Raw genomic sequence first — 11,344 nt, 5'->3', positions numbered from 1 at the left:
GTTGGCATGGCCATGGGGTGAAGCCTGTGGTGGGTTCAGACATGGTGGCAAGTGAGCAACTGCCCCTGCTCTCAAATGCCAAGCTCAGAACCCTCCCTGTCCCCAGCATGCCTTCCCCACCCCCACCAGGCCCCAGAGTGGGATTCCTGGAGCAGGAAGGCTGAGGAAGGCAGGAGCACATGGCGGTCACCATGGAGGGGACCACCAGAAACGGTGCCCAAGCCACAGGAAGGACAGTCGGCACTCTGGGCTCTAGGGTGACTGCAGCCTCCTCTTTGCCAGTGGCAGCTTTGGCTTCCGTCTGGGCTCTGCCTTCAGGGCAGGATGGATGAGGACGCCTGGCCAGGGACTCATCTGCTTCCCGAGGGCACCGGGTCTGGGAGCGCCCAGCGCAGCCCCGGAAGGGCAAGTCCCTGGGCCCCAGGGTGCCGGTCCCCACAATGACAGGAGAGAACCTGCCTTGTTAACCGAGGCTGCGCTCCTGGGGGTCTCTGACTGCAGGGCCCCGACAGATGGAGGCCCCCAAGTCCCCCACCACACGACCCTGCAAGACTCAGAGCTGCGGGTGCGTCATCTCCTGTTCATGCACAAGGGAGCTAAGTGAGGTCCCCTGACTGGCCCAAGGTCACAGGGCAGGGAGGGTGAATCTGTAAGTTGTCATCCAGAGCGGGCAGCTTTGAGGGCAGAGACAGTGCAAACACAGACCGTCCCAGGCAGATCAGGCTTGTGGTCTCCTCACTGGACGGTGGGACGGGAAACCTCTTTCCAGGCCCCCGGGGCAGTCTCTGCTGACAGGCCTGGCCACCAGGGGTTCTCTGGGGATTGGGTCCAGGGCCCTGCGGTTGTGCCTTAGGGCCCTGGAACCGCTTCCCCCAGCGGTAGGCACAGGGAGGTCACTCTCAGGCACCCACACAGCCCCGTGTTGGCTCATTCATCCTGCCCCAAGGGCAGCAGCTAGTTTTACAGAAAGGAATTTTCAGATGAATAAAGGTGTCCTTCACTGTTGACAGCTTTTTTATTTCAGCCTTGGCACTGGTGCTCTTTCTGATGTGGGTCACGGGAGTTCCTACCTTGACCACCAGAGTGCAGGGCACGCGGCACCTCACCTCAGCCGTGACTGGGGCATGAGCAGGGACATCTGTTCTTGTGTCCCATCAGCAGAGAGGATGAAGGTGGCACCCTTCACTGCAGAGGTAGAAATGGCCCAGAAAGGACCAGCAGAGGGGTTTCCCCTTCCCTCAGCCAAGACCCCCAACCTCCACCCAGAGGCCCAGCCTGGTGAGGCCTCCCACTCCCAGGTGGTCCAGGGAACAAGCCCTGGGTGAGGGACCTGGTCTGAGGTGGCACCACTGCCCTTTTCTCCACAGCTAGCTGCCACTGTCCCAGGCTGGGGCACAGAGGGACTTGGCAGAGATCCATAGGAGGCAGGCGTTGCCCTGTGACACCACAACACAGCCAGGCCTTCAGGGCTGCCGAGGCTCTTGGCTGCTGCCCTTGATGGACCCAGATGATTGTTCCGTTGTCACTGTGCTGCCTCTGGTGTCATCGTTGATGTCTCTGCTCTCACCTTAGCTCTGTGCTCTTGTCTCAAACTTATAAGAAAGTTGGCTCGCTGGATGGTGAGCCCTTTTGGGTCAAGAACCATATCAGTTATTCATGCTTCTTCCCTCCTGATGATCCCAGCTGAGCCTCAGGGACATAGTAGATGCTCAGGAGTCTAATGGACTTAATTCAGGATGCTTAATTCCACCCACTCTCAGCCAAAGCAACCATGCTCTGTGGGCCAATGGTGGGTACCATTCTGGGAGCTCTATGCCAGGCTTAGCCATCTGGAAGTTTTAATTCCAGGGAGTAAAGAGGCCATGTGTCTAAAAGTTGGGGAAGTGGAAGAGGGTGACATTATCTGCAACAGGTTCCTGGCCCTTCGTGAGTCCTGCACACCCTCAGTGACCCAGGCTCCAGGCCACCAAACCCACCAAGATGCCACCCTGGAGCAGGAGGCAGGTGTGATGTCACAGTGATACATGTATGAGCCCCAGAGGGAGCACCGAGGAGTGAGGACCACCCATTCCCAAAGCTGCAACGTCAGAGGAGGCCGTCTCCACAGGGGTTTGCAGACTGAGCTTGAGTTGGCGGGAACCAGGGCTTCCTGGTGGAGAGGAGCTTGGACAAGTCTGTGAGCTGGCGATGGGGACTGGAGAAGCAGAGAAGGAGGTGGTACTGCCCAGGGCTGCAGCTGGGTGGCCGGCAGGGGTCAGTCACTGAAGGTTTGGATCCTGGCGAAGCAACAGTGGGAGCCGTAGAAGGGACTGGGCCAGGGGGAGACCCAGTCAGTTTGAGTCGGACCACATCACCTTCCTGTGGACCAGAACTCAGTGGGCAAGGGGAGCTCGAGGGCCCTTGGGTAGCACCACACAGGCGCCCTGTCAGAGGCTGGCTTTGGGGAAGCAGAAAAAGCTGTTGAGAGCCCAGCTGCTGTGGATCTTCACAACAAATCCCATTTGACCTTCCAGAGCTTGCTAAAAGCTGGGCATGGTGGCGCACGCCTGTAATCCTAGCTCCTTGGGAGGCTGAGGCAGGAAGATTGCAAGTTCAAAGGCAGCCTCAGCAATGGCGAGGCGCTAAGCAACTCAGTGAGACCCTGTCTCTAAATAAAATACAAAATAGGGCTGGGGATGTGGCTCAGTGTTGAGTGCCCCTGAGTTCAATCCCCAGTACCCTCCCCTGCCTCAAAAAAAAGAGCTTTCCAGTGAGAGCTAACTACTGGAAGAGCCCCTCTCCTCCCTGGTGTTCCTCCAGAGTTCTCAGAATGCTCTTCGGTCCACTGTCTCCGTTGATCCTCCCTATGATCCCATTTCGCAGATAGGGAAACTGAAGCCCTGAGAGGTCAGTCTAGAAACTTGAGCGTAGTTCCACCTTAGCCCTGGGCATCTGGCTCAAAGCCCAGTTCTTTGTCCGGGAGGGGGTCCCCGGGGCTGTCTGGCAGTCCGTAGTACAAGTCTTCCTCTTCCTCCTCGGGCTCCTCCACACCTGCGTCTACAGCCTTCTCCTCCTCCACCTCCTTTGTCCTTGGGTACTGCTGCCAGCTGTTGCTGGGCAGAGCTGTCTCCCACGGCTGCCCCTCTGGGGGCCCATCCTCTGACACAGAAGCATCATCAATTAAGGCAAAGTCATAGAAGTGGTCCCGTGTGCCCCTGCAGGCCCGGTGCTTCTGTGCTAGGGGGTGAGGTTCCTTCCCAGCAGGTGGAGATGGGTTGGGGCTGCTACCTTCACTGGAGCCCAAGTCCAGGTCATCTTGGAAGGAGGCCAAGGGCGCAGGGCCCTGGGGACAGGCTGGGGAGCTGCAGAGGCAGAGAGTAGCTCTGAGTCAGATTGCCTGGGTCCAGAGCCAACCCCCAGCTGCAAGGCCTGGGGGAGGCCAGCTCACCTCTCTGGGGCTCAGCTTCCTCTCCTATAAAGCAGGGGAAATATGTGTTCCCTCCTGTGGTTGTTTCTGAGTTTATGGCAGAAAATACATACAAAGCACTTTGCATGATTTCTACCACATAATAAGTGCTCAAGAAACAGGGCTCTTATGGTATTATCCAAACCAGGCCATTCCTGCACTTCCCCAATCATCCGGGGTTCTCCCCTGGTCCCTCACAGCCCCTGACACACCAGGGGTCCCTTTGTTCCTTTGTCTGCCTCCCCAACTGGAGTGGGAGTTCTTGAAGGCTGCAGAGGAGGCCAGTTAAGGCCTGGCAGAGAGTTGGTGCCCAGAATTGATAATGCAATAAGCAAATCAATGGGTGAATCTAAGAGCCCAGTTGCTGCAGGTCACAGGGCAAGCCAGCAGCAGGGTCAGGATTTGATCCTGGGTCCTCTGGCTTCAGGATCGCTGCTACCCATGACAACATTCAGAGAAAGTAAGGGCTTACTGTGTCCCTATTCTACAACAGCCCTGTGTGGTAGGAGTGACTTCCCAGTGGGGAAATTGAGGCCCAGGAGAGCAGGAAACCTGCCAAGGAGACGCAGCAGGGAGCTGGGATTCCCACCCAGGCCTGACTCCTCGTCACCACTCTGCCTGCTGCTCTGAGTGTCCTGCACCCCCCACTGCCCTCCCCTCTGTCCCGAGTGTCCTGTTCCCCACTCTGGGGTCCCGCACCCCCGCCCTCCCCGGCCCTGGAGCTGGGCAGCCTCTGCTCCGAGCTCTGCGCTCACCCAGGCCTGTTCTGAGTTCGGTGTCTTTCCTCCTCATTCTCATCCAAGCCCCTGTGGACGACCACAGCGGCCTCCACCCAGGCCTGGGCATCCTGCGGGCCACCTGCTTCTCCATCGCTGGTTCTTGGCTGCGTCTCAGGGGCCAGCAGTGGGCGAGGATCCTCGCTATGGCCCAGGACCTTCATCTGGATATGGCTGAAGTCAGGCAGGCTCTGGTCGTAGGCTGCCTCCTCCCACAGCCTGACGTAGGGGGCCTGGGGGCTGCAGGGAGCAGACAGAGCAGGAGAGAGAAGAGGCGGGTGGGCAACGAGGCACGCAGCCGGCCTCAGCATCTGTCCTCCCCTGTCCTGCTTGCTCTGGTACGTGATCGCCCTGAACCTCACAAGAAGCTTCAGGGGGCATCCCTGGACCCACTTCATGGATGAGGAGGCAGAGGCCAGGAAGGTTAATAAATTAAGTGCAGGGTCCAGGCCTGACCCCACCTCTGACTTGCACTTGGTGTCTCCAAAGGGTGTGATGGCAAATAAGGCCAGTTACTTGGGGAGTTTGTGGGTGCCCAACCGCATCATCCTGTTATTTTGAACAACACCTGGAGGCAGAAATTACCATTCCATTTTAGAGATGGGAGTGTGTCGGCCATAAGAACCCGAGGCTCTGAGGGCTGCTAGAGGGCCAGCTGGGGCTCAGCTCTTCTAATTGCCCCATGACTCTGGAGGTGCCATGGGGAAACCCAGGCATGGGGACTGAAGCTGGCTTGCACCCGTGGAGATGCAGCACTAGTGCTCGAAGACAAGGTCCCCTGCCCAAGGTCCCATGACTGGTGGATGACAAGAAACAGGCCAGGACCAGGGTGGCCTGAGCCCCAGCTGTCACAGCAGCTCACTCCTATAACTAACCCTGTGACCCAAGAGAGTTTGAGATGTCCCCACACCCACCCAGGTCCACCACTGCACTCTCACTGGGACACGTGTTCACTCTGTTGCAGGAGCAGCAAATGCCATCGTCACCACAATCTCCAAGGCCTGACAACCCTGGGCCCAAGCCTGGCCTTCAGAGTTCCAGGTCACACCCTGGGTAGCTGAGGCCAGAGTGCTCTTGACTGTGCCCAGAGCAAGGGCCAGGGCTTGGCACCTCCAGGGGGAAGACAGGTTGGGGCCAGAGTAGCCAGAGTTCAGGCCCCACCTCCATCACCAACTCCCCATGAGATTTCTCTGAGCCTCCATTTCCACTTCTGTAAAATGGGGGTAATAATGCTTAACCTATAGAATTGAAGATCCAAACTGTCCATGATTTCTGACAGTGTGTTCTCAGGAAGGAGGAAGGCAAGGCTCAAGGAGAAGGGACAGCCCACCCCACTGGCCTCCCAGCGGGGGAGGTTGGTCTAGGTGGCTGACCACTGCTCCCATACCTACCTCTTCACCTCTGGGGCAAGCCCATTCTCCAACAGGCCCAGGGGCTTCGGGGACAGGATGCCTTGGAAGTCGGAGTCCGCGGGTACGAAGGCGATCTGCAGGCAAAGAGGAGATGGCCCTTCTGCAGGTGACTACAGTGAGGTGGGGGAGTCCGCTGTCTCCTCCTCCTCTCCCTGGAGTCGTGCAAACCTGTCCAGACACCCTGGGAGAGAAGCTGGACCAGGCAGGACTCCCCCGTTGGACAAGGGAGGAGGCTGTTCAGGGCACAGCAGCCTTGGGCAGATGGATATCCAGGCTCCTGTTCTCATCCTGACTCTTCTTCGTTTCCCCAACATTTACTGAGCACCTGCTGTGTGCAGCCACTCTCCCGGGCATCTTGGTTGCACATGAGTGAGTGATTACAACCTGCCCTGAGCTCACAGCTCAGCCCATCCCCAGGGCCTTCATCCAGTGCCCCCAGCACATGCCCAGCACACAGTAGGCACTGGTGAATGAGTGGAAAGCAGGTCATGTGTTTTGTGGCTCAGAGGTTGCAGTAGAGGGACAGAAAACGGGGTGGCTTCAGTCACACCCTCCGGTCTCTGTCCCTGAACTTCCAGAGGTCCAGTGGGTTCCATGAGTCCAGCTCCAGGTGGGGGCACTGGGTGGTGGAGGAGCCCTGCCTTTGGGGTCAGGAGGCTGAGTGAGGACCCTTCCCTGGGCAGGTCACACTCCGCCCAAAGCTCCTCTGTGCTGTCCTGGATTGTGGGGTAGCCTCCGTGCTCAGAGCAGCATGGTGCACAAAAATCAAAAGGTGGCGGCCACCAGGCGTCCCCTGACAGGTGAGCAGGTAAACCAACCTGGTAAATATGCACAGCAGAGCCCCGCTCAGCCTTGAAGACCCAGGGAGTTCTGCCATGCCACAACATGGGGGGAGCTCGAGGGCGGGCCGAGTGGAATAAACCAGACACGGGAAGACAACCCCAGGGAGATTCCACATGGCTGAGGCACTGGGACGAGTGACAGCACAGGGACACCCAGGGAGATGGGTGGCGGGAGGTGCTGTTTAGTGGGTGGAAAGTTTACTTTTGCAAAATGGAGAGTTCTGGAGGATTCCGTACCACCCTGAACAGACCGAACAACACAGAACTACGTTCTGATGGTGTTTGAGACAGTTCATTTTATGTTTGTGATTTTACCACAGTTGTTAAAGGTGGTGCTGGTTCTTCCTGTCTCCCACAGTCGCGGTGAAGGTTCCAGAAGGCCATTCTTGAGGAGCCTCTGGGCCTGGCGCCTGGCACACAGCCACCCCTCAGCAAACCTCAGACTGCGCTCCTCAAGACGAAGCCTCCTGGCTTCCCTCTCTTCAGAGGGAATATTTTTTGAAATTTTTTTAAACAACTATTTGTTGAGACCCTCCTGTATTATACCAGGCCCGTAAGTAGCAGCCCCCTCCTCCCTTCCCACCGAGTGCTGTGAGTAGAAGGCCCTCGTCTGCCAGAGAAGCTCAGTCCTGATGAGGAGAAGGGAATGATAGGTGGGGGGTTCCTAGGCTCCTGTGAGGGTGTTTAGAAATAAGGCAGGGTCTGGGCATCTCCCACCCCTACCAAGGATGCTGTGTAGCCAGCCAGCTTCACTGTCACCACCAACATCACTGTCAATCATCACCATCACCATCAACACCATCGTCACTGTCAATCATCACCATCACCATCTCAACCACCATCACTGTCAATCATCACCATCACCTTCAATCCCATAACCACCATCATCCCCACCCTTACCCGCACCCTCACCATCACTCTCCTTACCATCACCATCACCACCTTCACTATCATCCACCATCATCGTCACTGTCAATCATCACCATCACCATCAACACCACTGTCACTGTCAATCATTGCTGTCCCCTTCAACACCATCATCACTGTCAATCATCGCTATCACCATCACCAACACCATCACTGTCAATCATCACCATCACCATCAACACCATCATCACTGCCAATCATCACCATCACCTTCAATACCATAACCACCATCATCCCCACCCTTACCCGCACCCTCACCATCATTATCCTTACCATCACCATCACCACCTTCACTATCATCCACCATCATCGTCACTGTCAGTCATCGCCATCACCATCAACACCATTGTCACTGTCAATCACTGCCATCACCATCATCGCCATCACCATCATATCACCATCTTCACCTCATTATCCTCACCATCAGCATCATCACTATCCCTATCACACACACCATCATTGTCATTGTCATACCACCATCACTGCCACCATCACTGTCAATCAGCATCACCATCAGCAGCAGCAGGAGGAGCAGCATTAAAGAAAGCCTGGAGGGGGTGGGGAGGAGGCAGCATCTTAGAACACAAGTTCTTGTTCTGAGGGGAAGAACGGGGTCAGGCAGAGCTGGGGGGAGGTCAGACGGTGGAGACCAAACCCCGGAACATCAAGCTAAGGAGCTCAGCCTTCATCTAGACGCAGTGGGTGCTCTGGAGAGCTCCCGGGAGAGGACCCAGTCAGACATGCGTAGGAAGAACACAGAGGAGTCCCTGGAGGGAGGAGGGAGAGAGGGAAGCCCATGGACTGCTCAGGTGCCTCGACCACCAGGCCCCAGGCCATGTGAGGAAGGGGTCCTGGGGGCCAGGCTCTGCTCTCCCTGCCACTCCTCCCCTTCTCCAGCTCCTTGGAACCATCCGAGCTATTAGGTTGAGCATGTCCAAGGGCTCCCCAACTAGATTTGCCCCTCTCCCAGTTCTGAGGCCCAATTCATGCCCAGATCTGACCAGGAGGGCTTCAGAAATTCCATGAGATAACCCAGGTGAGGCGCTGGAGCTGGCCCGGCCACGGTAGGTACTCCACACCTGCGTGGGAGACTGGAAATGTCTTCTCCAATCCTACAGCCTTGGGTTCAAGTTCTGCCTCAGTCCAGACGACCGTCATCTCTCATGTAGATCAGAAACACTCCCCCACTATTTGGCGACCCCAGACTATCCTCCATATGGATGTCAGCCTGATAATCTTGTCACACTGCAAAGCTAACCGTGGCCTTTCCTTGCCCCATCAACCTAAAGCGTAAGGTCCAAAAGCCTCACATGGCATCCAGGCCCCAGGAGCTAAGCCCGCTCCTCCCCACCTTTACCCTCCTCCCCTCGCCCTTCGGCAGCCACGCTGGCTCATCTGCCTCGTTCTCCATGTGTGTTTGGCCCTGTGGCTCTCCTGTCTGGGGGGCCTTGCCTCGACTGCCTTCCCTGACCAACTCCTCTGTGACCGACAAAGCCTAGCTCAGCCTCTCCACGAAGCCTGCTTCTTCCCCCTCAGGCAGAAAGCTGTCTCTCCACTAGATCCCCAGCTCCTCAAAGACAGAGACAGCTTCATTCATGTGGGTAATGGCTCCTCCTCACCTTCATCTTTATTAGCTGATTCAATTTCCTTATATTTATATTTCATTCCATCCAGAAAATTCCTTCTCTGAAGCTTTCCATGGGCCCTGAGAGCCAGGGGAGGGGCTCCAGGGAGGACCAGCTACAGCGGTCCAGGCTCCAGTGGACCGTGTAGGACTCCCCAGCGTCCCCCTTTCTCCTTCCCCTTCTTGGAGCCCTCCTGTTCCAGGTCTAATACCTGAGTCCCTGAGACACACACATACACAGACCTGGACTGTCCCACACCCCTGGACTCACCCACAACCCACCCAGTACCACCAGCACGTGTGTCCAGAGCAACAGCTCTGCCAGGGTGGTGCCCCATCCCCCATGCATGCCCCCACCTGGCCACACAGGGCGCTGGCAGAGGTGACCCCTCTGCCAAGGCCACAGTGGTGGCAGAGGAAGCAGGAGTTTGCATCCGGGCCTGTGGGAGCTGGAAGGCATGGGTTTCCCCCCACCATGCTGCCCCCATGGCACATGAGCATGTGAGCCCATCAACAAGAGCTCATTAAAACCCAGAAGTGTCCCACCCACTGCCACCCTGGTCACCCGGGCCACCTCTGGGGAAGGCAGCAGCAAGAAGGATGCTACCCTGCATGTTCCATGGTCCCCTGCCCAGATCTAGTTCCTCCCTGGGGGAGGAGGATTTTGACGTAGAGGCTCTGGCCCCAAGGCCCTCTTCTCCCAGTGACCTCTACTCAGGGCATTGCAGGGACAGAGGCGAGTTGACTGTAAACTGCTTGGTAAATGACCACAAACCAGCTCAGACCGCCCCAGCTGCCAACACACTGACACCCCAGGGCTGGCCCACAAAGAGGGCAGGACTGGGAGAGATTGGGCCAGCCCAAGCCTCTTCCCTGCTCTAAACTCTTGTGGGAGGAGAGGAGGGGCTGGGAGGCTGAGTGCCTGGACCTGGAGCTCTCCATGTTAGGCTCAGCAGGGCCTCAGATATCCCCCCCAAACCCTGTCTTCTTTGCTCACAAATTGTACAATTGAGAAAACAGAGGATCCTTGTCTCTCCGAGTCTGTCTCCGACCTGCTATGTGACCTTGGAAGAGTTACCCAACCTCTCTGGGTATGGAAGTTTTACATCCTGACACGTCCATTCCACAGGGTTGTTGGGAGGATCAACAGGAACAACGCAGCAAACAGCAGTAACAACGCAGTGCTTTATCTAATTGTAACACTCTGTAACTCACAAGTATTCCCATACCCCAGCTCTGATCATAATAACCCACAAGGCTGCAGAAGAGACTTGGGGCCCCATTTTGCTGATGAAGATACTAAGGCTCAGAGAGACAAGGTCACACAGAGTTTGGAACAGAGCTGGAGTCAGAACACAGAACTCCAGAACCAGGGCTCTTGCCTAAACTAGAGGGCTCACCAGGATAGGAATATATAAAACACTGAAAGAGCACATGCACGGGGGTTAGGCCTGGCCCACCCCAGGACTCTCAGCGGCTCCGGGACCCAGGAGGGCCCGAGGTGGAGGACCGCCCTTTACAGTCTCCAGCCCAGACTCTGCTACTCAGCTCTGGGGCCTCGCCTTTCCAAGCCTTGGCTTCTCTGCTGTGCCGTGGAGCCACAGAGATGGGCACCACAGACCAGGAGAGCCTGGTGCGGCGAGCACTCGTCAGCCTCTGGGACCACGCACCAGGACAGGTCTGTGCTCCATTGTCTCCCCGGTGACTCTGGTTCTGGCCTCTGGGCCCAGTACCTTCTGATCAGCCCTCAGAGTGAGTATGGACGGGTGAGTGAATGGAGGCTACTGAGAGCAGAAGAAACCCAGGAGTCTAGTGGAAAGATGGAGAGGTCTAAGGATGGGGACAGGTGCATGGAATGAGGCACAGCCAGCACCCGTGGCCCCAGCCCATCCCACCCCCCGCCCAGCCCCTGCACTGCCTACCTTGGGGTAGCACTGGCACATGCTCCAGATAACGCCTCCCATCACCATGACACTGCCCATGGCGTAGAAGGTGCCGTAGACCTGGGGCCGGTCGTGGCTCATGAGGAAGGTGCCGAGGGACAGCAGGAACAGCCCCAACACAATGAAGCCAATGCGGAAGGTCTTCTCATCAGCCATGGCCAGCTGGCCAGGCCCCGGCCGGTGCACCCCCAGCAGAGGGAGTGCCGACAATCACATGCTAACCCCCACAGGCACGCCAGGGAGGGGGCGAAGCTCTGGGACTGCTGCAAATTGAGGCTTAAAGTTAAAGAGAGCAGGATCCCTTGGGGGCCAGTTCCTGATCCCAGGTCCAACAGCTCAGCCCGGCTGGAAGTGGCATGCACCAATGGACGGGCA

At 57.2% G+C, this 11,344-nt stretch overlaps 1 protein-coding gene across 1 annotated transcript; it reads right to left on the bottom strand.

Annotated features, from left to right (window-relative positions):
• Positions 1-2,917: 2,917 nt before the first annotated feature.
• Positions 2,918-11,125, bottom strand: Bsnd (barttin CLCNK type accessory subunit beta). Its single transcript, XM_026381627.2, has 4 exons — positions 10,949-11,125; positions 5,613-5,707; positions 4,207-4,461; positions 2,918-3,341 (listed from the first exon to the last, which is right to left on the bottom strand). Exons 1-4 carry the CDS (start codon positions 11,123-11,125, stop codon positions 2,918-2,920), a joined length of 951 nt encoding a protein of 316 aa, XP_026237412.1.
• Between the last annotated feature and the right edge of the window lie 219 nt (positions 11,126-11,344).

The sequence above is a fragment of the Urocitellus parryii genome, chromosome 11, assembly GCF_045843805.1.
Source record: "Urocitellus parryii isolate mUroPar1 chromosome 11, mUroPar1.hap1, whole genome shotgun sequence".
Taxonomy (NCBI): domain Eukaryota; kingdom Metazoa; phylum Chordata; class Mammalia; order Rodentia; family Sciuridae; genus Urocitellus; species Urocitellus parryii.
Note: the sequence above shows the minus strand (reverse complement) of the source record. Positions and strands in the feature narration are given on the sequence as shown.